The sequence below is a fragment of the Brassica napus genome, chromosome C3 (assembly GCF_020379485.1).
Source record: "Brassica napus cultivar Da-Ae chromosome C3, Da-Ae, whole genome shotgun sequence".
Classification (NCBI taxonomy): domain Eukaryota; kingdom Viridiplantae; phylum Streptophyta; class Magnoliopsida; order Brassicales; family Brassicaceae; genus Brassica; species Brassica napus.
The window spans coordinates 5,930,474-5,954,229 of NC_063446.1; the positions used below are offsets into that span (position 1 = coordinate 5,930,474).

A 23,756-nucleotide genomic window follows, 5' to 3' on the forward strand; every position below is an offset into this window, starting at 1 on the left:
TACCTGTTAGGGTTTGGACAGCTCTGATACCATGTAAATGATAACGTAAATACTGAAACTTTCTCTTATTATTATCTCAAAGGTTAACCCTACAAAGAGGGGATACATATGCTTTTATAGAAAGCTCAGAAAACTTTAGATCTTCTCTTGCTCTTATCTACACAGCTGGCTCTCTTTTACTTTACTCTTCACATAGTGACAAGAGTATTTCAAACCGGTCTGGTAGGAGCGTCCCTTGCTTTGCCGTACATACAGCTTGCACCTCTGTTATGGCTTTTGTATCTGACCGTTGGGAGCACGTTACAGCTTGGGCATAAGTCATTTTGGGCTTCACTACTTCAGTTGCGGTATGGACCTCTGGTGTTCTGCTTATATCTCCTTCACTTTATTCCAGAAACTATATGAACTTTGCAAATAAATTCTTTTAAAAAACTTAAGAAACAAAGGAACTGTCTTCAATAAAACATAGGAGTGAAATACTGAACATACAAAAGAAAGAAAGGCAACAATTTATATGAGAAACAGAAATAAAACCACCCCAACCTCCCCACCCCCATATTGCAAGTTTCAAACTCTTTGAAAGAGCCCTAATATATCTATATTTCCATAACCATATAATGATATCCCCCATATTTTCTCCCAATAACTATAAGGAACTCAAACCCTAAATTAAACCCCAAATAAAATTGGAGTTTTAAGTTGAACTACATCAAAGCACCAGAATTAATATAGTTCATATTGGTCCAAATTTCTCTCCCTGAATCAAGCTGATCTACATGACCGCCTCCTCCCATGTTCATCATCCCAAATCTCTCTCCATTCACCTGCCAAGGAAATCCCCATAAGACTTTGTTTGGATCACTCATGGCCATATCCAAACCGCTGCACCCGTTTTCAAACGCATAACCAGCGTTCCCCTTTTGCTGGCCTGTTCCAAACACACTCTCCATGTCAGACTGATGAGAGCTACCGAACCCTAGCTGCGAAGAACTCCCCGGAGGTTGCTTGTTCAGCAATGCAAAGGCTAAGCTGAGATCAATGTGGTCATTGTTACTGTATCCACCGAAACTCGCGGCCGAGAACGCTTTGCCGTCGTGGGACGCTGGTTCCGGGGTGGTTCTAAGGCTTCTTGTCGCCGACCGTTTGTTCTTCCGGCAGCCGCCTCCGACGGGAATGTTCCTTAGGGTTCCGCCTTTGGTCCAGTATCTCCTACATGATTTGCAGAAGTAGCGAGGCTGAGAGAGGCTGTAGTTGTTGTAGTAGCAAAACTTTGTGTTCGTTGAGTCGCAACGTGGACATCTCACGGCTAGCTCCGGTGGCTGTGGCCTCGCCGCCCCAGTTTCCGGAGAAGGTTTTTTCTCATTTTGGTCTAATTGTGTTGGGTTTGACAAACAGGTTACTCCCATGGCTTCTCTTGCTTTGTTATAATTCCCAAAAACATCCTTTAATAAAAGAAAAAAAGAAAACACATCAAGATTTTAATTTAAATAGACAAAACCCGTCAAGGTTTTAGTTCAAATAAACAAAACCAATCAAGATGTTAAAAGTTGTGGATGTTTGCTGGAGCTTTACCTGTTGCTGTAGCAAATGATCCATAAGAGAAGCTCCTGGAAGATTATTAGATGAGTGTGAGTTGTTTATGTGTAGGAGAGATGGAGACTGTTTATTGAGATTAGAGAGATGGATATGAGTATAAAAGTGGAACAAAAGGAAAAGCCAAGCATATGTATATATAGATGGGAATGTGGGAGGAGAGAGGCACATAATTGTCGTGGCCTCGATCCAAAACTATTTGTATAATTTTATATTGTTAAACAATAGTATGAAGAAGAATGATGTGAACAAACTTCGGAAGGTGGCTTGGAGACCACAAAGCCGCCGCTTCTGATTATATTATTAATGTACATAAATTGTATCTTACTGTCAATTGAAGTGTTTTGGACCTCACTGAAATTATTTTCTGTACACAAAGTTTTTTTAAAATAAATGTTAAAATTTGATTCAAAAGAAGATAAACATTGTTATAGCAAGTACTATTTTGTCTTTTATTTTTTTAAAACTGAGGAAAAATAATCAGCCTATGTTCTCACATATGCAATCCAAATTTGAAAAACTCTCTCCAGTCTCTTGTCTTGAGTCTTAACAGACATAATCATGTTTTGATTAGCTTGTCGATTGTACACAACACAAAAAGTTATTGAACTACATGTTATAATATAATTAACTCTTATTCAGTTATTGATTTTCTCCTGGTCATTTTTATTTATTTTGTGTACATACAATATATATATATATATATTAAGACTTGTGAAAATAAAAATTTATTTATCGGTTTTTAACTATAATAATGTGTTAAGTTGTCGTTAAGTTACTCCACAATAAGGGATTGGTCAATATGATGATGAGTTTCAATCGTTATCAACAATATGAATTCCATCTATTTGATTCGAGATGGAAAGTGACCGTACGATGATGGATGAAAGATGGCGTTCTACGTCTGGTTCCCAATCCCACAGTCTCATGTTCTTAATTCGTACTGTAATTTATGTTTTATGTCCCAATGGTCCGCTGAGTTGTCACCTCGTTGGACCCCATACTCATCGCGATGTCTCGTTTCTTCATTATGGTACCGATGTGAGCACCTTCGTGTACTACTAGAGGAGTGGCCAAACATCTCTAGTTTCCGTTGTGAATTGTGATCCATTATATATTTGCTTAAAGACCAAAAATCATCTATAACTGAATAATTTTGTTTGACACATGTTAATATAAAATTAGACAGAACGTTGGAAACGCATTGACGTTAAGATAAATGATTTATTGTTTGAACAAAAAGTTATTTATTAAACCTTATTATGTATATAGAAAGGTTACTAACGATAATAGAGATTTGGCATTACCTCCATCGCATAATGGATATATATACCTCAGGTCCTCAGGGTTATCACATAATATATAATAGAAATCTAATGTAAAAATGTGAATAAGATACCTTTTGTTAGTTGCATATCTTTTATATTCGAAATCTAATGTAAATAGAACACATGATATTTGAGTAAAAACAGAGAATTGGCCGGAGAATGTGTAGCTCTCATGATGTGGTTGCATCATCCCATGGGAATTTAAAAATCATAGAGAGACGAATCACACTAACACATCGGTTTTCGGGAAAAGAGACTTCTATGAAGACCGAGATTTGGTCTAAGGACCATATCAACATCCACGCATATCCACCATGTTATTATATTGAGTTATACATAATTGCAGATAGTATATACGACTTTTAAACGTTGTGTAGTTAGTATTGGGAATGACTAACTCGTACCATTATTAAAAATGGTTGATTTCTTGTGATTTGTTTGGGTTGGTCTACTACAAACATGTTATTTATTACAAAAACAAAAACTATTAGTTTTTTAATGAAATTGTATGGCATACGATTTTCAAAAATATTGTATAACTTAAAAAAAAAAATCCGTTATCAAGCCCACTTAGCATACTTTTCTTTCGTTTTGTTATTAATAAACAAAAAATACAAATTAACCTTAAGCAAAGAAACTTAAAAAAGCAAACACTATTGAAACATATACTCATTTAATATGTGTATATTGATTATATAAATGAAAAGATTACAATTCTTTAAATCCGTATGTATACCAGCAAGCATCAAAATCTGATATTCATTTTTCCTTTAGAAAAAGTTTTTTATCACATTAAACATATTCTGATTTTGATTACGAATATATCTGTCCTGTATAGAGATTTAAAATAATTCCAAACTTTTTTTTTGAAAAGAAAATATTTCCAAACTTAACACATTTTATATTCGATAAAATTATATGATGGGAAAAAAATCAGTTTGTTACTGCCTGTAGTTTTCGTCCAGGAAAAATGGTGATTCATTTCAAACAATCATTGGTCTCCACATATAACTGGTGATCATTATGTTTCCCTTTAGACCCTACCTACTTGTGGCTCCCAGGTTTCGTCAAAGTAATCATGACGATAATTTAAATTTAATAACTTTTTATATAATAAAGTTATTGCACTAACAGTTCAGACATCTTTCGATCATATATCGATTTCCCAATCTCTTTTTTCCTATCTGGCATATGATAACAGATACTAGTAAATAGTTCCTCTTCGTGTTTTTTTTTTTTTTGAACTGTAGTTCCTCTTGGTGTTCAGAAAAAAAAACAGATAGGATATAGTTTCACATTTTTTCTTCTAACATGTTATGTATCAGTTTCAACTCATTTTAGAATATAAAAATTATTCTAATTTGTACTACCAATCTATCGATTTAAAATGTCGTCTATTATACCAGGTATAAAGTTTAGTCACAATTCTCTTAATTTCATCATGAATCCGCTTTTCTTTCTTAAATTTAGAGATAAAAAAAATATCGGTTAGTACTTGATGATGAAAATATAATATCTAATTAATTGATTTTGTATTTACATGTTTGAAAAACACACAAATTTGATCAGTACTAACTCTTAAATATAATGGATGTATAAGAAAGTAGCTATTCACAAGAACTATACAGGTTTAGCTGTAAGAAAATAAAATAACGAAAGAGGATCAGAAGATAAAGACGATGTTTTATTGGTTCATCAAACTAATATAAACTTAACAGAAATCAAAACATGTGGAGGTCAAGAAACAGGGATGGGAATGACATACACATAACATGAATCTTCCATTCAAAATCAGCAATCAGGAATCGAACACTATAATCTGAGTCTAGACATTAAATCGGAATGGTAGGACCACGGGAAAATAGACATAGAGTTTTGTGGTTGACCAGTCAATGTTGTTATATTTTCAGTTGCTTTAGACAAAGTGACAAAACTGGAATGTCTTGGGAAACAAAAAGAAGTAAAAGCAGATCGTATTGATAAGAGAGCTCTCAAATATATGAATCATATTGCAATCTATCTCGACGTGATAGTACTTCTCATTTATCATAGTTTATAGAGTGATCCGCTATCTTAATTTCTATTTATCATACTCCTATATAGAAGTATATGAGTAATTTCTTTTATATTGAGATTCGACTTTATGGCTCGATACTTGAAATAAGTTTTAAATATATGAATACTAATTTGGATGTTTGATCATATCAACTTTGATTTGATTTATCGAAAGTGAATGGTTATTGCTAATAATGCTTGGGGGGTTGTAAAATAATGCCAATCTTTTTTTTTTTAATTTTACAGAAGTATTCTGGTCCCACAGAAGTGATCCAGACTAGTCACGTGTTGCCACGCGTCGGTCCTTTGTCTCTGGCGATGCTGAAATGTTAATTCCCCAGTTGCCGGGATTCGAACCCAAGTAGCGGTACTCACAGCTGTAAGTCCTTTACCACTAAAGCTATAAATCCCGATTAAAAAAATATAGTTTTTAATAATTCTTATGATCATTATTATATGCCGTTGATGATTGTTTTGTTGGAGTAGCTGATGGTCTAAGCAACTGATGACAATCGAAACTTTATTACTTTTGCTAAATCAAGTTGGTCCATCTCATAATAATGGTTGAAAAAAACCGTTGGTCTATTTCTGCACTAGTAAGTGAACAGTGATCAAGAATGGGCTAGAATTTCTGTTCGGAAAGACTAATTTGGATTTCAAAAATGTAGGTCTAGGAAGTCTTCTTACAAGCTTTAGGAATTGACATAAATGACTCAACTTAAACAAACCTTTTCTAAACCTAATTTGTGTAGTATTTTGTTAAGATATGATAGTTTACTACGAGGAGCACTTTGGTAGGAAAAAAAGTTCTAAAATTTATGGGATCTAAAATATATAGTTTTTAATTAATTTAGAAATCAAATATTATATATATATATATATATATATTAATCATTAATAATTATGGATATATGCGAATATTTTATTTCGCTATAATTAGAACATCGGTTGTATACTCGCTCAATTGACATGTGAATCAAATAATAAACCCTAACGTCTGAATTATAAACGTCAAATAAGAACCTTGAAACTTCCGGACATATATTCCTTAACAACAGGAGGAACAGAGTGACTGGCCCGGCAGTATAAGTGGGACCTTGATGCCGGGTAATTGGGCAACACGTGACGGCATGGCAAAGGAATAATTTGGAGAAATCGAGGAAAGATAAAATGATAGAGCAAGTGGTTGCAGCCATATTGGTTTTGCATGTGTTGTCTCACTCACAGTCAGGGTTTCAAACTCTTTTAACTTTTTTTCATTCTTTGTTTCCATTATAGCAAGATCTATCTATTTCCAAATAATCTCAGACAAAAACATTAGAATCAAATTTCATTATACTCTAGTTTGGTTGTATATATAGGCATATATTAGACAATATATAAGACGTTGCTCAAAAAAAAGACAAGATATTCATATAATATATTATGTAATCATGTTTTCGATTCCTTTTTAAAATTATAATGTTATCATATATATATGACCACTTATGTTTTTGGAATAGTACAGACTTAGTAAACAAAATTGTTTAATTTTGTGTTGTATTATTGGCTTATTGTTCTTTCAGTTAGAACTGTTTTAGTTTCTACAAAACAACTTGCATGCTCTGATAGTTAAGAACACTAACCAAGAGCCGTGTATAAAATAAACGAAAAGAAGATTTAGGATCGGATTAGAGATTTTGAGGCACTATTCCCAAAGGGACCTCGCATATATTCTTGCCTCCATCTTCAAGCAAAGCATCAAAGCGTAGATTCCCATGCAGCTCTTTCTTTTTAGCTCTTGTTCCCTTTTTATTTATTTTAATAGTAGCTCTTTGGAGCTTTCTTTTGTTTGTTTCCCACTTTAGTGAAAATTTCTCTAGATTTCAGAAAATGGATTCGTTTTGCGATCTGTATGTTTTTTATTCATTCATTAAGTTTTGATTGGTATTATTATGATGTGCTCTTCTTACTCAAACGTATGATCTCTTTTCTTTTATAGAAAGTTTTCTTTCATCTTGTTTTTGTTTGCTTTCATCTTTTTTTTTTTTTTTTGGTCAAATGTTTGCTTTCATCTATATCAAGCTAGTTTCTCTAAAGTAAAATGTATACAATTTGCTTTCAAAATTCATTTTAAAAATCATTTTTAAATGTACAATATGGCTTAACAAAAAAAAACTGTCTAAAAAAAAACTTCTTCTCATCACTCACAAATAATCATAAAACTTTGGTTGACAATATTCTTGACAGAAAAAAACATAAAATAACAGATTTACGTTATGCGAGGATTGAGTATTTTTAAATTGTTATACGATTATTTGGCAATTTTGTTATAATGAAAATGTGTTATCGACAAGAATTCAAATAATCCCATCAGTTATTCAGTTTACAGATAGTTTTTCATTTGTTAAATTTGTCTGATATGAATGTCTTTTACAAAATTGATGTCGTCATGTAGACGCATCACTGGTTCGTGTGATAAAAAGTATCGGATATTGCATTTTCTACCGCGGGCCTGTAATAACTTTATCACAATGAAGTAATTTGGGCTCGTGGGCTTAACTACACATATTTGAATATTAGGAAATATCAAATGTAATTGTTCAAAAATAAAAAAACGAAATATCAAATGTAAAATCATGCAATAAAATCTCTAATTCATTTTACTCACTCTTCTCAGAGATCAACCTTCTGATTAGCCCCAATATATCTTCTCTCAAATGGTTAGCTAGATCCGGTACAGTCTCCGTCACATCATTAAACCACAACTCATCCCGGTTCTTCACTCCTCCAGAGCTAAACCATTGGCATATAACCTGAGCGACTCCAAGAAGGTAAACACCACAGTCATACCCATTCTTCTGCTGTGGTGTATCACTGCACTCTCTGTATATCGCATCACCATCACACACAAACGGAGAAACCGCCTCGAAAAGCTGTTTTGCACTCCATTGATTCAGTCCCATAAGGCTGTCGTGATGAAAAAACGAGTTGGCTTCTCTGTAATACACGAGTAAGCTCCAGTGTAATCCTCCTCCTGCTAGCTCGACATTGGTGTTGTCGTTTACAGGAAATATCAGGAGGTCGCTGTCGCGTAACCTAAGGGGTTCGATGAAGTCTTTGAGTGATTCGGTGTCGGGGCAGTTTGAGATCCAGAAGGCAATGGAGGGAGGGATTACTGAGATGGCAGGTGAAGCGTGGACTGTGGATAAGTAGCTAAGGTAGAACTCGATGACACGATCGTTTAGAAAATTGGGTCCGTTTAGGATGTCCAAATCTGATCTCCTGAGGACAACATCGTTGTAGCTGAGGATCTTGTCGTCATCTAAACTGTATCCCATTGCAGACGACACTGGAGGAATGTAGAATAAATCTGCAAGATGCGAATATGTCAATGAGCAACCTTTTATGTTAGCTTAAAGCTAGATATTGCATCTTGTTTGTTCATCATCGTTCGTAACCACAAGACAGAACATTATCAGTGACATAATCAGAGCTTAATGCCTAGCAGAAAGAGGAACTAGAGAATGCTACTAACTACCACGGCCATGTTCAAGTCTACAAACCGAAGTCAAAAGAGAAACTTTTATCACCGTTGTTATTACACATAGTTGCTAACGGTTTGGTGGGAGAGTGAGTGCTATAGGTTTATCCTAATAAACAATACAAGAAACATGACCTTTGGGTTCTAGTGGAATGTGTGTTTCTTCCCTACTTTGCGTAATTAAAAGACAAACAAGAGCGTAAACAAACATATATATATATATATATATATATATATATACATGAATCAAACAAAGAGTTAGTACAAACCAAAAACAATTCGTTGAGGCTTTTTGTCGAACAGTTTGCGTTCATTGTAACATTTTTCTTACAAGAATCACGCAAAGGAAACAAAATTGAATTTTAACAAGAGAAATTAATTGTGGAATAAAAACAACAGAAACTTGGTAAACATATTCATTCACTCACGATCAGCGACGAACTAATGAATAACCAGTTACCTTGAATCTCTTTAATCTATACGTGATGCCTGACAAAGGATCAGATCAATCCACGGAGGAACTGTAATCTGAGTTAAATAATAATAATAATAATAATCCCAGAAAGAATGAAGAGAAACAGAAAGGAAAGTTGATTTGGTGTATCAAATGGAAAAGGAATCTAACTTACTTAAAGGCCCATGAGCCCAAGATTGGATGTTCTTAGATCGTTTCAGCTTCCAGTCGCGTTGTCCACAATAAAGGGCTTTCAATCAACAATTTATTACGCTATTTTCTCTCTCAATCTTCTGAAATTTTGAAGGAGTTTTAAAACGCATAATTGCTTCCTTTTTTTTTTTTTTTAACAACTTTAATTTATTATTGCTTCCTTATGTGTCTATGATATTCAAATCTTCTAATGCATATCGTATAATTTTCTTTTACATTTTACATATTTTCACGTAATTGATCTATTATTTATTGATTAATTAGCATCTTGATAAAAACGATAAATTTTTTAAAAATTATTAAACTGTAATATGAAAATACACAAAAAGAATCTCCGGATAATTGAGTATTAAACTTAGGGATCTCAAACAGGTTGATCCGCCCCGTCCAGTCCTGTACCGCAGCGGGCTCGTCTTCGAACGGGTCACACCGGGTCAGGTCCGCGCGGGCTGCGGTCTTCAAAATGGCTGACCAAACCCGTACCGCAAAACATGTAGGCCTTTGCGGATCGGCCCGCGGGGACATAGAATTACAAACGGACATATGGTTTCTGAACGCTTCAAGACATGATTCAGGACACTTTATCAGTTTCATGACACATCAGTAAGTGAGTTTAGTCGAGGATTGAACTGAATAAAGCAATACACTTGTTAGTTGAAGATTTTGTTGGATCAAAACACTAGTTTATTTACTTTTGTTAGACTCCAAACATTTTAAAAATAAACAATATTAGTTGCTGAATCCAAATATTATAACTCATAAGTTCATAACAAATGATTTAGTTTTCAGAAACCAAAATCAAATAAAACCAATACCAAATCAAAGATGCTAATCCCAAAAATAAATAAATAAAAAACACCAATCACACTTCTTGTTCTTCATCTTTATCACCAACAAGCGACAAAAAGATGGAAATTTATCTTCTTCACCATCAACTTCATCTTCTGCAAATCAGAATAATAAAAATATATTGAAACCTAAAACTCCAAAATGTATGATATTATGAACAAATACATATAGGCAAAACTATGAAGAACCCATGGCGGGAACTAGATCTTCTTATTCGGTAGAAAGTGAGTTTTCAAATTTCTTATAATAACTCGAAGAAGCTCCACCGGTGCAGATCGAAGGTGCTTGGGAGACCGGAAGCATCATCGACCCTGAAACCACCATCATCGGAGCTACATAACGTCGAATCGCCTTCTTACTCTCTCTCTCTCTCTCTCTCTCTCTCTCTCTCTCTCTCTCTCTCTCTCTCTCTCTCTCTCTCTCTCTCTCTCTCTCTCTCTCTCTCTCTCTCTCAATGTTTTAGGCGAAAGGAGAATGGGGAGTTAGAGTTGCGGGTCTTCAAAATCCCGCAGGTTAAGCTCATCCCGCTTTCGACCCGTCCCGTTTTCGACCCGTTCCGCTTTGAACCCGTCCCGCGAGGCCTGCAATTTTACGGGCTTACCAAATGGAGGCCCAATCTCACCCCGCAACAAGCCTTTACGGGCCAGACCCGCGATCCAGGTCCTTGATTGCCATCCCTAATTAAACTTTAATGTTCCTTTGTGTCCGAGTTTAGTTTGATCTTTCAGCGTTGAGATTAATCTTTCATTTTCACTTAACAAAACTGATCTTGTAATTTGATTTTCTACTAGAATATGTATGTTAAGAATCTAACAACAGTGTTTCAATCACACGATGTCTACAAGAAAAAGATTGAATCTCACTAAGCTTTCCCTTTGTTCTCTTATCCTTTTGCAGTTTTGTTAAATCAATTTTTTTTGTCTTTTTAATATTTTCTTTCTTTATGAATTTTTCAACTTCGATTTTTTTTTTTTGTTTCATTCTAACATATAAAAAGAAAGTCAATTTATTTAGGCGTGGACAATATTTTATTCTTTATTGATCTGGTCAGTTCTCTCTAAGTGAACGGATCCATGCCCAATGCAGGAAGGCCAAGAGGTCCTCAAGGAAACTGGTGAATCATTTTTTTATATACAGAAGAAAGCACATTTTAACCAACAACATTACATCTACGCAAATATCTTTTACTATCAAACTATTTTTGCTTTTGAACTATACAATTCACAGTCTAATCCATCTACGATCTGAGAAACCTGAATAAACTATCATCTTCTTTTCATATTTCATGAAAATAAGGATATTAGATATCGTAATACACAACCTTTTTCATTTTTAATTTGGTTAAGGAATTTCCTTTGTTATATGAAAACCGAAAATGATATTAGAGGCTCCATCATGTAGATGGGGAGATCATTAATTGAACTATGTACAATACAACAAAATTAAGTGATCTTATTAACGAACTTGATATTGTACCAATATGGAAACTATATGAAAAATAGGAAACACATTTCCCTTTCCCAAGTAGATTTTTTTTTTTTTCCCCAAGTAGAAATTAAGACTCTCTAACTAGTATATACACAACACTATCCCCCGCCCCCACAAGATCATATAAAACTAATATCTTCTCGACCGCAAAAGCTCAAAATAAATAAAAGGTTTATAATCATTTCCCTAATTAAGATTAATCATCGCACAATGTCATTACAGAGTGATTGTCCCTTTTCGATGTCGCCCATGCACAAAGCATTACAACATTTATGTTTCTCAAAAGGGATCTCCGCTTGCATTGCTCCTCCCGGATTCTCCCCACTGACCTCCTATCTCGTAACATACACGCGACTACACAAGCTGTTCATGAAAATGACTGGCAGCAAAGGCGTGGTGATCTCAAAGCAAGACCGTGAAGAGGTTCTGATGACGGTGTCCTTACTGACGTCAGACTCCAATTACTTCATGGCGGTCATCAGAAACCAGTACGGGTCGAGACGCGTTCAGACGCTCCTACGTGTCGAATCAAGCTATGCTCGTTTTCGACCGGGTGAAGAAACATGGATTGCACGAGCACGCTCTCCATTGTGTGAATGATAATCATCAGCAATATCTTTATCATTATAGTGATGATCGTGATGAGGATTGTGTGTGAATGGAACGATGAATATTGCAAGTAGGTTGATGAAGACAAGCATGATTTTGTCTTTTTTATCCTTTATACCGTTAGGGCAAGTTCGGTACTTCTGCAAGGCTTCTGTTCCCCTCGGTATAATTTAAAGACATTATAAAAGTATTTACGAAGGAAAGCCTAAGAGAGCCCTAATTAAACCGTGTGTTTGGCAAGCTCTCGAACCTAAATAAAACCTAATGAATCATTCATATGTGGCATATCAAAAATAAAAGATCCATCTAAATAAATAAAAAGTAGGGATATTTTAAGATATAAAAATATAGAAAATCTAATAAAATAAAACCGATTATTAATAATCTAAAGAGATGTACAGATCCAACTTGGTTTCTTCTTTAACTTGACTTTTTCCTCTCACTTGGTTAGCTTTGTGGTGACTGATGAGGACTAACAGAATACATTAGGTTTCTAACCTAAAATCATTCAAAATCCACTTATTTTTTCAGTGAGCAATCTGTATATTTAAACAAAAAATACTACTAAGAAGTTGTGTTCAGTGTTCACTAACTAAGCAATTGATTAGCTTGTTAAACTCCAGTAAACATAAAGAAAAAGTACGTCTTGTATATGGTATAGAAGAAACAACAAAAGGACATAACTAGAACTCATGTGTGTGGCAAGCTATCAAAGCTCTTATCATTCGTGACATACATGAAAAGAAAACTACAAATCATCTTTTAAGCAGTCTTTATGTATTTAGGCAGAAGCAATTCCCCAAAAGACGATTCCTAAACGAACGAGGATTCAACTTGGCCTTCTCGATTTTCAACTCAGCTTTGAGACCAGACTTGGCAAGCTCAAGTTTCTTGACCTCTTGTTTGAGTTCCACGATCCGAGCTTCACAAGCATCGCGTTTCTTCCTCTCTAAGTAAGCTTCACGTTTCTTCACCTCGAGATTTGTCCGCAACCATTCCACGTTCAAACCGGCTTCCGTCAGATAAGCCAATTTATCGGAAGTTGTCCTTAATTCAGCATCAGAGAGCGTTCGCTGATGGCGAAGTTTCCGGATGATATAGGAGATATCGCTCAACAGATCATATGCCCTGGTCTCTGGCTTCATTAAAATATTGTTTTCAAGAGTTTTTCTTCGTGATATGCTTTCCATTGGTATCGCGCGCCTTCTCTTTCTTTATATAGGCAGCTAAAGACCGACAATTACTTCGAAGGACTCGATAACTAAATTTAAGTGTTTTTACTTTTTGGCCAAAGATAATCATAGATATTTATTGATTTTCTTTTTTTGTATTTCCTTTTGACTTTTGAGCTATAGGAGTTAATTAGAAAAATAAATAATATAATTAGTTCCAAAAAAAAAAAAAAATTAGCCTTAATTTTCCTTTTCTTCTGTTTGATTATTACATCTGTGTATTTAGATTTGATCACTTACGAGACCAACAGATCACCACGGTTAGCTTGGATGACAAGTAAAGCATGTGACCGAACCCACCAGATGTGAGAGTGATCAGAACAGGAGCTGAGTACTTCTCGATCAAGCATTATGATTCTGTACATTCCTCTCCAGATAATACAAAGCTGAGCCAACAAGAAGACAATGCCGAGTCAAGGTTGCGTATGAGACAAACCCCACTTCTTGATCTGACACTTTCAACTGATTTATTTTTTTTACAATTTTTTGATTTAAATTTACAGTGATAAATATAACCGTAAGTTTATTATTGTCAAGGTTTTGTTTCTAATGGACTTTTTCACTAATGGATTTTTGTAACTATAACAATGGATTAAACCTATTCCATCCTTTGTACAATCTTATAGAACATGTAATTTATTCACAAATAATTAACCTACGCGAGCAAAAAAAAAAAAAAATAAATAAATAAATAATTAACCTACGTAAATATTATTATTATATGTACTCTTGACCTTCGTCGAGCTTTGGTGTCCTACAACGTATAATTTTCTGACCCTATTCGCAGTAGCAGAGGTAGAAAATACTGTTGTTGGAGGCATCTATATTAAACTAAAATATCTAGAGTGGGGGCATATAGATTAAGCTTAATAACTTACATCAGTTTCCTAAATTTTGTTGGGTTCAATGCCCCCGTTTTGTTCTATGTGGCTCCCCCACCGGACTGGTTTAACTTGTTGATTCAGTAGTCCAAGGCTCAGGAAACATTGGTATGGGACCCCTACCTAATGGGGCCCCCACTTCCAATTTTTGCTTATGTAATGTTAATATATGTAATCTTATGTGCAACAGTGCAAGGCAAATTGAAAATCAAAGTTTTGGTTTGTGGTGTGCAGAATAAAATAGTATGTGGGTCTGTAACATTAGCGCGTAAGTTATTCGACTTTTTCTATTTTCTATTTATTTAAATTATTTATACATATTATAATAATTTTTTTTAACTCACCAGAAGAAACTTACAAAACTGACTCTTTAGCTTCTTCTTTGTAACGCAAGTTCAAGAAAACCAGTGATTTTTTTTTTGATTCTTAGGTAAAATCAAAAATTATTTCTTTTTTCTAATAGGATCCCGAAAATCTCAGGTCTGGCTCTGCTGATCTCTTTACCATTATAGAAAAAAAGAGTAAATTATTATTTATAGCATTGTATTGGAGTATATGGGACAGCTAAGAAAAGCGCTAAAAAAAATTTATGTTTAAAAAGTCAACTTTTGATATATTAATTACTTTTCATTTCCACTAGAGATGGCAATTGGGTTCACCCGCAACCCATTTGTCCCGTCCCGCTGTGGTACCATTTTCAGTTGGGTCTTTGCGGGTCGTACCGCTGCAGGACGCGGGCCCTGAACCCTATGACCAATCCCGACCCGCACTATAGCAGCGGGTATGCGGGTCGGCCCGCGGGCCCATATCTTCAAAGCTTGACCAGTCTTGTGAACCTGCAAGAAGAAAGAGACAGCAATAAGTTATCAGGTTGATCAATTACATTAAGTTACAAATATTGTCTCGACTCTCGTTTGTAGCATAAGACATTGTACCCATTGGTGTTCTCCAGAAACATCAACTTGTCCTACTACAATCATGTTGATATATATATATAAGTTAAAAAAAAAAGATTAGTCTTGGCATCACTAAGTAAATTCAATAGGAACCGCAAGCTTTTGTAACTAATAGTAAAAGCTTATGCTACCATCAAGTCCCAAAGCAAGACAAAAGCTTTACATCACGTAGCTAATGATTATTCCAGAAAAAAAACAACAATAAAAAACAAGTTTTGTGTAGAATTTCGTGTCTCCACTCACACTCACTTCAAAAAAAGAAAAACTCTTTTTCCCTACGATAAGTAACAAAGAAAGTGAATGAGTTCTGGTCAACATTGCAAAGCTTGAAGAGAAAAGATGATTCCTTGATTGAAAGCGAACTGGAAGAGGCACAACTGAAGTAGATGAGTTTAGGTTCACCGTTTGGAGAAAATGAGAATCACCATAATCATCTCCGGTTTGCTCTAAGCTCTTGTCGGTGTTACAAAAGAGACGAAATGAGAAAATTCAAGCGGGCCACCCAATTGTCCCGCGTCCCGCTTCGGCCCAACCCGCTTCGACCCAATACCATTGCGGGCATAACCCGCGAGACCCGCTAACAAACGGGCCGTAAAATCTGTGCCCAATCCCGCCCCGCATTGGGTCTTTATGGGCCAGGCCCGCGGACAAGCTTCCATTTTGCCATCTCTAATTTCCACGTGCATGATAAAAAAGTAAGAGCATGATTAATGGAGGATTCTTAGAGTGAAGTTTTTAGCGAAATACAAGAACCCATCCTAAGAATCCTCCATTAACCATGCTCTAAATGACTTCGTTTTGTTGGAGTCAGTAACTATTCCATCTACGGTTATCTCTATAATCATTACCCTTTGATATCATTTTCACTGAGGCGACCTCTTTTGTAAACGGATGCTTCATCTTTGTTGACCTCCTACGAAAGCATCTAACTCCACCCCAGGGACGGATGCAAAGGCAAGCTTACATGACTCCTACGAAAGCATCTAACTCCACCCTAGGGACCGACGCAAAGGCAAGCTTACGGGGGCACATGCCCCAACTGATTTTCAATTTTCCTTGAGTAATTATTGGCCCATGAAATGCCTTCAACTCTAAAATTAATCTTAATGAAAAATATTATGTGCCCCCGACTACTTATGTTCCTACATCCGCTATTGCTCCACCCTCGAGATGATGTTGTGAGTGAGGGGTTACCCAAACTTTTTATAACGACGGATCACTACCAGAACTCCTCTCTTCTAAGATCAAAGAGGTCTTCCATATGTACAAACTCGCTTATTTTTACAATAATTCACATATTTATAATAAAAAGGGTGGGGGGAGGGGAGGGGATTCCCTTTTATCACTATGTGCACATGAAGGTGATATTGGTCCGCTAGTATCCCCACCTTTTATGAATAGTAATTTCATGTATTCGAGGATAAACATATTAGCTATAACCTTATGTGTAAAGTGCAATTTCTCTAATATTAACCCATCAAATAAATATTAGCACTTTGTTTGTGTTCCAAATTACGATTTTAAACAAAGTTTATTAATAATAGAGAGTAAATATATAATTCAACATCTCCGATGAATTATAATTAATTAATCTTGTTAAGGAATTTCCTTTGTTAAAAACGGAAAAAGGAAAACTGGAGTCGGCATGTGGTATGCGGAGATCATTGGTATATTGTACAACAAATATGTTCAGGTAGTGAATTATATAATTTGACGAATTAATTAAAAGCCAAACCTGAATATGAAAACTATATAGCAAACAAAAACGCAAAAAGGAAATTCTAGCGGTTTATATTTCCTTTTCCTAGTAAGAAAACAAATTCACTCTCTCTAACAAAAGTAGTATAAATATAGGTCATTACTCACCTTCACAGATTCAAATATTCAATCCAACAAAGCATCCTAACACTCGAACATCTCCAAAAGATTAGTTTCAGTATAATGGTAATGTCCGATAATAGTCCGTTCTCCATGTCGACCATGTTCAATGCTTTACAACAAATCCACCTTTTAAATACGCGCTTAAAACGGCTCTTTAACTTAATGACTAGTTGTGAAGGCGTGGGACAGTTTAAGGATCTGATCTCAACGTTTGACCAAAGTCAGCTTCAGATGATGGCGTCAATGCTGACGTCAGACTCCGAGTACTTCATGGAGGTCGTCAGTAACAAGTACGGGTCGAGACGCGTGCAGAAGCTCCTCGGAGTATCAGTTGACGTGGACGCGTTCTTCTACGATGCTATCTTGCAACGCTTCTTCGACATCATGACTGATAAGTACGCATCCTACGTGGCGACTCGAGCTGTGGTCGTTTTCGACCAGGTGAAGAAACACGTAATGTACAAGCACGTTCTCCACTACGCGCTCGACATAGCGCGTAACCAACACGGCTGCATCGCGCTTAACGAGGTCATAATCGATACGGATGATCCTTTATACAGGAACCGGCTACTAGACGTAGTCGCGCGCAACGCTCTCTTCCTAAGCAACGATCCTTCGGGGAACTTTGTGGTGCAACACGTGCTTAAACTGTATGACTTGCGCTGCACGCACAACGTGGCGGTTAGTCTTCGTGGCCACTGCGTTGATCTGTCGTTTAAGAAGTACGGAAGCTACATCGTGGAGAAGCTCTTGGAGGCTGAGGTGTCGATTGATGTGGTGGTTGTGGAGCTTTTGAAGTGCGGTGGAAATAGGTTGATGAGGCTGGCGAGGAGTGAGTTTGGGAATTTCGTGGTGCTCAAGGCACTGAAAGTCACGCAGGAGATGAATAGGGTTGATTTGTTTTGGGATCTGGTGCAGAAGCTGATGCCTCTTCGCCACCTTTTGCTTAGGTCTCACGGAAGCAACATTGCAAACATCTTGGAGTCATGTTCCATGGCTAATAGGTGTTCCAATTAAAAGTTTTCGATTGTGTTATGGTTGATTATAGAATTCTGGTTTAAAGTAGATTGTGATTTTTTGTGCAAGGATCCTGATTTAATTCAAAAAATAGATTTTTCTCAGTAAAATAATTGAAATAAAAAAGTGATGGAAGACAACGATTGCATGCAGTAATTCAACATTATACAATTTTCAGAACTATTCATGATAAATTTGTGTTAACAAAAAAAAATTCATGATAAATTTGTAGGACAGACGGGCATAAATGTAGTTCAACTGTTCAACAGTAATATTTCCATTTCTTTTCTCTTTTTATATATGTTTTTGCTATAACAATATGATTTTGTATAAAATTATGTTTGAGAAAGAAAAAATTTGTCTTAGAACTAAATTGAATTACAGTTTTGAATAGGAAAACAAATACGAAGCGGCAACACAACTTCTATCTCTTTTACCAGTGGACTTGGACACTTTCATGCATCAACAAGGCAACCAAACATCAACATCTTCAGCTCCTGCAATAGAGAAAACATCTTTATTACCGGTCAAAATACTATTCAAACCTCGTGGATAAACTAACATAACACTTTATAAGATAAAAGTTTACCTTTAGAGTTCAAAAATGCTCTTGGTGAAATTATGTTGGGGCCATGTATCTTCACTCAATAGCATTGGAAGCAGTTTTTGATGATTCTTCCAGCAACTTGGGACCAACCAACAAAGCAGAAAACCTCTCTTCATGCCAGAATTACATCCCATATGTTCTATTATACACATCTCCCGGACTTGGAGTCCGGAATTTTGGTTCTTCATATCCATTGCTGTATAGGCTCCCGGTGAATCCCAGCCGTTCATTCCTAAGAAGCTCGGCCATGGCTAGAGAGTTCACACTTTGGCCTTCATTCCACTTATCCCAGTGACCATTAGACAAGACTGGATTTGCAGATGGTTGTTGTCTTGGGTGCTGTGAGAAAAGAGATAAATTACTTCCATGTGCCTGATGGTCCATTAGCCTTGAGCTAAATCCGTAAGTTTCTGCAAGTGAAGGAGATAAGTTTCTGAGATCATGATGAAACCCATTGACTTGTTGTTGTGCAGCAGACAGAGACTGCTGTCTCAACATTTGGAGTCCTGTCTCGTTCCCATAAGAATTCATTTGTGATGAGAAACTTGATCTCATATCCAAGTCTGCATTTACCATCCCTCTTCCAACCGCTAGAATAGCAGGATCCGCGAACTCTATATCACTCGCACTACTCGGATTCCCAACTGGAGGCTGTATTTGATATGTATTCCTCAACATGGCAGCAGAGTCAAGAAAACGAGTTCCTAAGATACAAGGAAGCATGAGAGTTTTAGTCTGTATCAGTAGCATCAGTCGCACACTAAGCTACCATAAAACAGAGGTAAAGAACTACCTGGTGCCGTATCTGAAGATAGGCCCACTCTTTGATGTGAAGAGAAGCCAGGAGGAGGTAACCTGCTCGGCGCAGAAAATCCTGGAGGAGCAGAAACTTGAGGTCGTGAAACTGCTACAGAACAACAGAAAAACAAAGTGGAATGTATGAGAAAAAGATTCAATCTAATCAAGAAACAAAGGAAATTCACCAACGATAAATACTAACCAGGAGTCTTGTACGATGAAAATAAAGGACTAGCAGAAACATTATCTAATCCACCGGAATAGTTTGAAGCAAATCCATTTAGATTCCCGAGATTATCCCGATAAATATTTCGACTCACTACAGACTCTGGAATAGGCCTATCTCTTGAAAACTGCCCATAAACGCTATGATTTTCCCTGTCAAATGCTTGATTAGTAGATTCTTGTGCAAAAGAAAATCTGGACTGGCTGTTATGTTGCTTCAGGAGGTTTGAAGGTTTTAGAGGACTGGCTCGCTGATCAACTTTGTCTAGTAACTCAGCCAAATTGTGGGGTGAAGTTAAGGATTCATCCCATGGATCAAAGTCGAGTGACAAAATGTTTGAGATTATTTCGTCCTCTGTACTATGAACTTTGTTCCTGCCTTCATTAGCAAACAGAGAGTGCTCCACACTGAACATGGATTGCTCACCAAACCCATTTGGAAGATGCAACCTATCGCTGCTGCCTTGATCCGAAGGGAACCTCAAGTCTGAACCGTTTACACCTGACGGTTCACAAGGTAGGGAAGAACGAGAAGCCAGATGATTTGAATCCAAAATGGAACTTGAAGAATTAGACAAAAACAGCGAGTTGGTAACATCCTCTTCATGGTGATGCCTTTGTCTATCTAGTGATGACATATCCTCCACATCCAATTTTGAGCTAACTTGCATCTGGGATTGCAAATCTAATCTCCAATCCCACTCTGGCCTCGTGCAGGGAACCCCAGTCTCTGATGGAATAGCTTTTTCATCAATGTTTATAGAGCTATCTATCTTGCATTGCTCTGGATGTGGCAACTTTGATATTTCATGATCAGGTTGTCTATTAGAACCTTGATCACACTCACTACGAATCGCAATATCAGGACGGTCATCTCTGGAATCGGTAGTTATCTCCATTTGTGAAACATCTTCTACACCATCCTCTGAATCGTCAGACGAGTTCACAGCAGCTGAAGGCTTGTCAATGTCTCTGCCATCGTAGGAAGAGTCTGTTGAACTGGATAACCGATTGCTAGGAGAATCTCTATCAGGTGAGGTGGTTCTCTTGGACCCAGAACCAACCACAACATTATGCTGCAAAGGCTTCAAAACCCTAAGTTTGCTTTTGTCAACAGCTTTTTGATTTTCTTCTTTGCCTAATGGTCTCTTAAGAATGTTACTAGAGGATACAGGGCCATGAGCTGCGTTTGCAACAACAGCAGAAAAGGCCAAGGTTCCATTTACTGGGGTCGTTCTTTGTATATCAGAAGATCCATTTGAGGTAACCGAAGTTGCTAAAGACTGCTGGTTTGCATTATGTGTCCCCCTGCAGCAGATATCCCTATTTTGTTATATTGACCCATTAAAATACCTCGCATAAAAAAGCAGCAAGTGAAAAACTTACCATGCCGCTGCAGCAGGAAGAGCAGTGGATCTGCTAGAGCTCCCACTCCCACTAGGTGGAGAATACCTGGCAACACTTACTGCATTCTGCTCATAGAAAAAAATGAGAAATGAAAATAGTAAGCTTAGTCAACTGAAATGATTTCATAAGCTAGTCATGTCACACCATTGAGTTAGTCACCAATTAGGATTTAACAAACATGAAACCTTCCGATTTGTAATATTTTGTGATTTAACAAATATGGAAACTAAAGCTTCTAGGAGATGGTGTAATAAAATCTAAATTGCACATAATGTCACTAGACAGCTGAGATTTAACTGAACTTACACTTGAAGGGACTTTTGCAATTGGTTTAGCAGAAGAACTGTCACTGCAGAAATCATCTAGTGGTGGAGGTAGCATGCTTCCTGAACGTTGATGCAGAATGTTTGTTGCTCCGGTGATTTGCTGAACTCTACTCCTTCAAAATTATTAACAAATCATCCCAAAATACTAGACCAGACATCATATTACATATATACTAGAAAGGCAATGGATCCAAGAAAGCGAACAATCATGAACGCAAGAGGGAATTATAAAGGTTAAGACGATAAACGTACCTTGTATGGGAAGATATGGCCTCATCTTTTGTGAAACTATCCTCTTGTGAACCGACCTCGTGCAGATAGAGACAATCAGGATTAACACACGCCTAGAAAGAAAAACATGCAATTAATCATTACAAAGACATCAATCTCAATTTTTTTATCTGAAAAGAGGTAACCAAAAGAAAAACTCAGGGGGTCAGAAAGTAGAACAATAATACTTGGGAAGGCGTACCGCATTTCTCAGCCATGCATGACAATACTTGGTTGTCCCAAAACACGCCCTGCAATATATATATATAAAAATACATCTTATCCACAACTGAATGAAAACAAACTAAAAACACCAAATACATAGTTTCAAACAAAAAAAGGAAGCGAGTCAAAACTTACTTCAGTGATTTCCCATCCAAGATAAACCCATGAACGGCCTGGATGCAACGGACAGCCTCTTCCTCTTTTGCATAAGTAATATATCTGAATAATAAAAAATATTATGAGATGAGTACAATAATGAGAAGAAAAAACTCAATGAACTTCATGATAAAAGGAAAAATCAGAAACGCACACACTGCATGTATCATTTGGGAATAGTTGGATGGCACCAGATGATGTTCGGGACATGGAAACCTTGAGAACTTTTCCATACTGACCGAAATATTCTTTATGATAGAGTAGCTGCAAGGAAAATGGAGCCTAGTCACATAACAAAGAAATGATAAAAAGGGTGTAGTGTAGATAAGAGTTCTCATACATCTTCATCTGCTAGATTAAGGGGCAACCCAACAATGTAAACAAGATTCCTTTGGATGACGCGCACACTAGTGAGTTGCTTTCTCCCATCAGAAGGTTTTGATCTTGACTTTTGAGTCTTCTTGCGCTCCATGTTGGTTTCAAAGGCCAGACTGACAACAGGCCATTATAAGCAAATCAGCAAAAGAGAGCGTAAAGAAAGATTATCCCAGAAAATATTACTTTCGTCAAAAAGATCAAGTATTACAACAACCTGTCGCAATCAACAGTCATTCCTACAATCTTTTCTTTGTCATATGGAGTGCGACAAGCAGGACAACGCCCTTCTATCTGATCTTTCTCTGCCATGTCTACTATGTGATGCCAGCACCAAACACAAATCTGTATTAACAGAGCAAACATCATTGGTCAATGAGGCCAGAAAGAGACGTGAAAAGGTTCCACTGAGTCATTTCTCATCACATATATTCTATTTTTAATGCTTCACAGATAAATTGCAGAAGAAACTTTGAGATAAAAGCGAAAAGGTTATGCTGATTATTGCTATTTAACATTGCAATAAGAAGTAACAACATGTAAAGAAACAGAAGATGAGAAGACCTGATAGCCGCATTTGCAAGGCTTCAATTGCTGATCAGTGAGATCCATCTCTTCAGCACATAGTGGGCAAGTCTTCTCTCCTTGGTCACTCATGCTGGCCTACAACAAGAATTCGAAAACTTATTGTTTGGTAACGTAAAGATAAACATTTTCTATGCCATAAACATCAGTTATCTCATCAGAACAAATAAAACTCAATGCAAATTCAGCATATCCCCAATCAAACCCTAAGAGTCTATTACTCATCAAAGCTAATTAGCTCTAAATATTCAAACTTTCAGATCGATACTAAGAATTTTTTTTCTAAAAAAAAGGAATCTACGAAGAAGAGCTCCTAGGAATCGATCTGCGCACGCGCACCGTGCCGATTCAATTTACATCGTTCGGATATAATCACAGACAAAACATATGAACCAATCCAAAATCTCAATCACAATCTTACGATCCAAATCAATAAAAAACGATGATCCAATCAAAAACCCAGAACTAGGGTTTTGAAGAGAAAGAGAGAAACATACGAATTGAGAAAAGATTCGATCGGAGATTTTGCAGAGGGAAGAAGATTGGTGAGATGAGGAGGAAAGCGAAGCTGGAGATTTGCGAGCAAAACAGAGAAATTGGATGGCTGTGATTTTGGGGGATGTGAGATTTCGCCTTTTTTCTCAACCCTTGATCTCTCTACCAGATCCACGTTGCTGTCCGGTTCGGTTTTATTACTAGATTC

The 23,756-nt window shown here is 36.6% G+C and overlaps 5 protein-coding genes across 10 annotated transcripts; 1 reads left to right on the forward strand and 4 right to left on the reverse strand.

Annotated features, from left to right (window-relative positions):
* Positions 1-438: 438 nt before the first annotated feature.
* On the reverse strand, positions 439-1,813 carry LOC106386877 (dof zinc finger protein DOF5.3). The gene is made up of 2 exons (XM_013826694.3): positions 1,573-1,813; positions 439-1,442 (listed from the first exon to the last, which is right to left on the reverse strand). Exons 1-2 carry the CDS (start codon positions 1,762-1,764, stop codon positions 705-707), a joined length of 930 nt encoding a protein of 309 aa, XP_013682148.2. The 5' UTR covers positions 1,765-1,813; the 3' UTR covers positions 439-704.
* A 5,695-nt stretch (positions 1,814-7,508) lies between these two features.
* LOC106385143 (NEDD8-specific protease 1) lies at positions 7,509-9,286 on the reverse strand. 2 transcript variants are annotated; one of them, XM_013825095.3, is made up of 3 exons: positions 9,129-9,276; positions 8,960-9,027; positions 7,509-8,328 (listed from the first exon to the last, which is right to left on the reverse strand). In XM_013825095.3, exon 3 carries the CDS (start codon positions 8,294-8,296, stop codon positions 7,619-7,621), a length of 678 nt encoding a protein of 225 aa, XP_013680549.1. In that variant the 5' UTR covers positions 8,297-8,328; positions 8,960-9,027; positions 9,129-9,276; the 3' UTR covers positions 7,509-7,618. The 2 variants fall into 2 exon arrangements, with proteins under 2 accessions (XP_013680549.1, XP_013680552.1); XM_013825098.3 differs by lacking the exon at positions 8,960-9,027 and having other exon boundaries at positions 9,129-9,286.
* Positions 9,287-12,885: 3,599 nt separating this feature from the next.
* Positions 12,886-13,257, reverse strand: LOC106383508 (MATH domain and coiled-coil domain-containing protein At3g58270-like). Its single transcript, XM_013823596.2, has one exon. It carries the CDS (start codon positions 13,255-13,257, stop codon positions 12,886-12,888), a length of 372 nt encoding a protein of 123 aa, XP_013679050.2.
* Positions 13,258-16,717: 3,460 nt separating this feature from the next.
* On the forward strand, positions 16,718-18,189 carry LOC106386874 (pumilio homolog 18-like). The gene has a single exon (XM_013826692.3). The coding sequence runs from the start codon at positions 17,123-17,125 to the stop codon at positions 18,077-18,079; it is 957 nt and encodes a 318-aa protein (XP_013682146.1). The 5' UTR covers positions 16,718-17,122; the 3' UTR covers positions 18,080-18,189.
* Positions 18,190-18,329: 140 nt separating this feature from the next.
* LOC106386873 lies at positions 18,330-23,697 on the reverse strand. 5 transcript variants are annotated; one of them, XM_013826690.3, is made up of 14 exons: positions 23,551-23,697; positions 23,033-23,131; positions 22,686-22,813; positions 22,434-22,584; positions 22,248-22,357; positions 22,073-22,156; positions 21,915-21,963; positions 21,695-21,786; positions 21,423-21,555; positions 21,096-21,181; positions 19,687-21,017; positions 19,480-19,590; positions 18,669-19,390; positions 18,330-18,576 (listed from the first exon to the last, which is right to left on the reverse strand). In XM_013826690.3, the coding sequence occupies exons 2-13, from the start codon at positions 23,123-23,125 to the stop codon at positions 18,810-18,812; spliced, it is 2,949 nt and encodes a 982-aa protein (XP_013682144.1). In that variant the 5' UTR covers positions 23,126-23,131; positions 23,551-23,697; the 3' UTR covers positions 18,330-18,576; positions 18,669-18,809. The 5 variants fall into 5 exon arrangements, with proteins under 5 accessions (XP_013682144.1, XP_013682142.1, XP_013682145.1 ...); XM_013826688.3 differs by having other exon boundaries at positions 19,480-19,593; XM_013826691.3 differs by having other exon boundaries at positions 21,423-21,549; positions 23,551-23,696.
* Between the last annotated feature and the right edge of the window lie 59 nt (positions 23,698-23,756).

Coding starts and splice junctions, on each gene's coding strand:
- LOC106386877 (XM_013826694.3), bottom strand. CDS start 1,764: ATGTGCCTCTCTCCTCCCACATTCCCATCTATATATACATATGCTTGG. Junction 1,443..1,572: donor ATCATTTGCTACAGCAACAG/GTAAAGCTCCAG, acceptor CTTTTATTAAAG/GATGTTTTTGGGAATTATAA.
- LOC106385143 (XM_013825098.3), bottom strand. CDS start 8,296: ATGGGATACAGTTTAGATGACGACAAGATCCTCAGCTACAACGATGTT.
- LOC106383508 (XM_013823596.2), bottom strand. CDS start 13,257: ATGAAGCCAGAGACCAGGGCATATGATCTGTTGAGCGATATCTCCTAT.
- LOC106386874 (XM_013826692.3), top strand. CDS start 17,123: ATGGTAATGTCCGATAATAGTCCGTTCTCCATGTCGACCATGTTCAAT.
- LOC106386873 (XM_013826688.3), bottom strand. CDS start 23,125: ATGAGTGACCAAGGAGAGAAGACTTGCCCACTATGTGCTGAAGAGATG. Junction 22,585..22,685: donor ATGACTGTTGATTGCGACAG/GTTGTTGTAATA, acceptor GCCTGTTGTCAG/TCTGGCCTTTGAAACCAACA. Junction 22,157..22,247: donor CCAAATGATACATGCAGTGT/GTGCGTTTCTGA, acceptor TTTATTATTCAG/ATATATTACTTATGCAAAAG.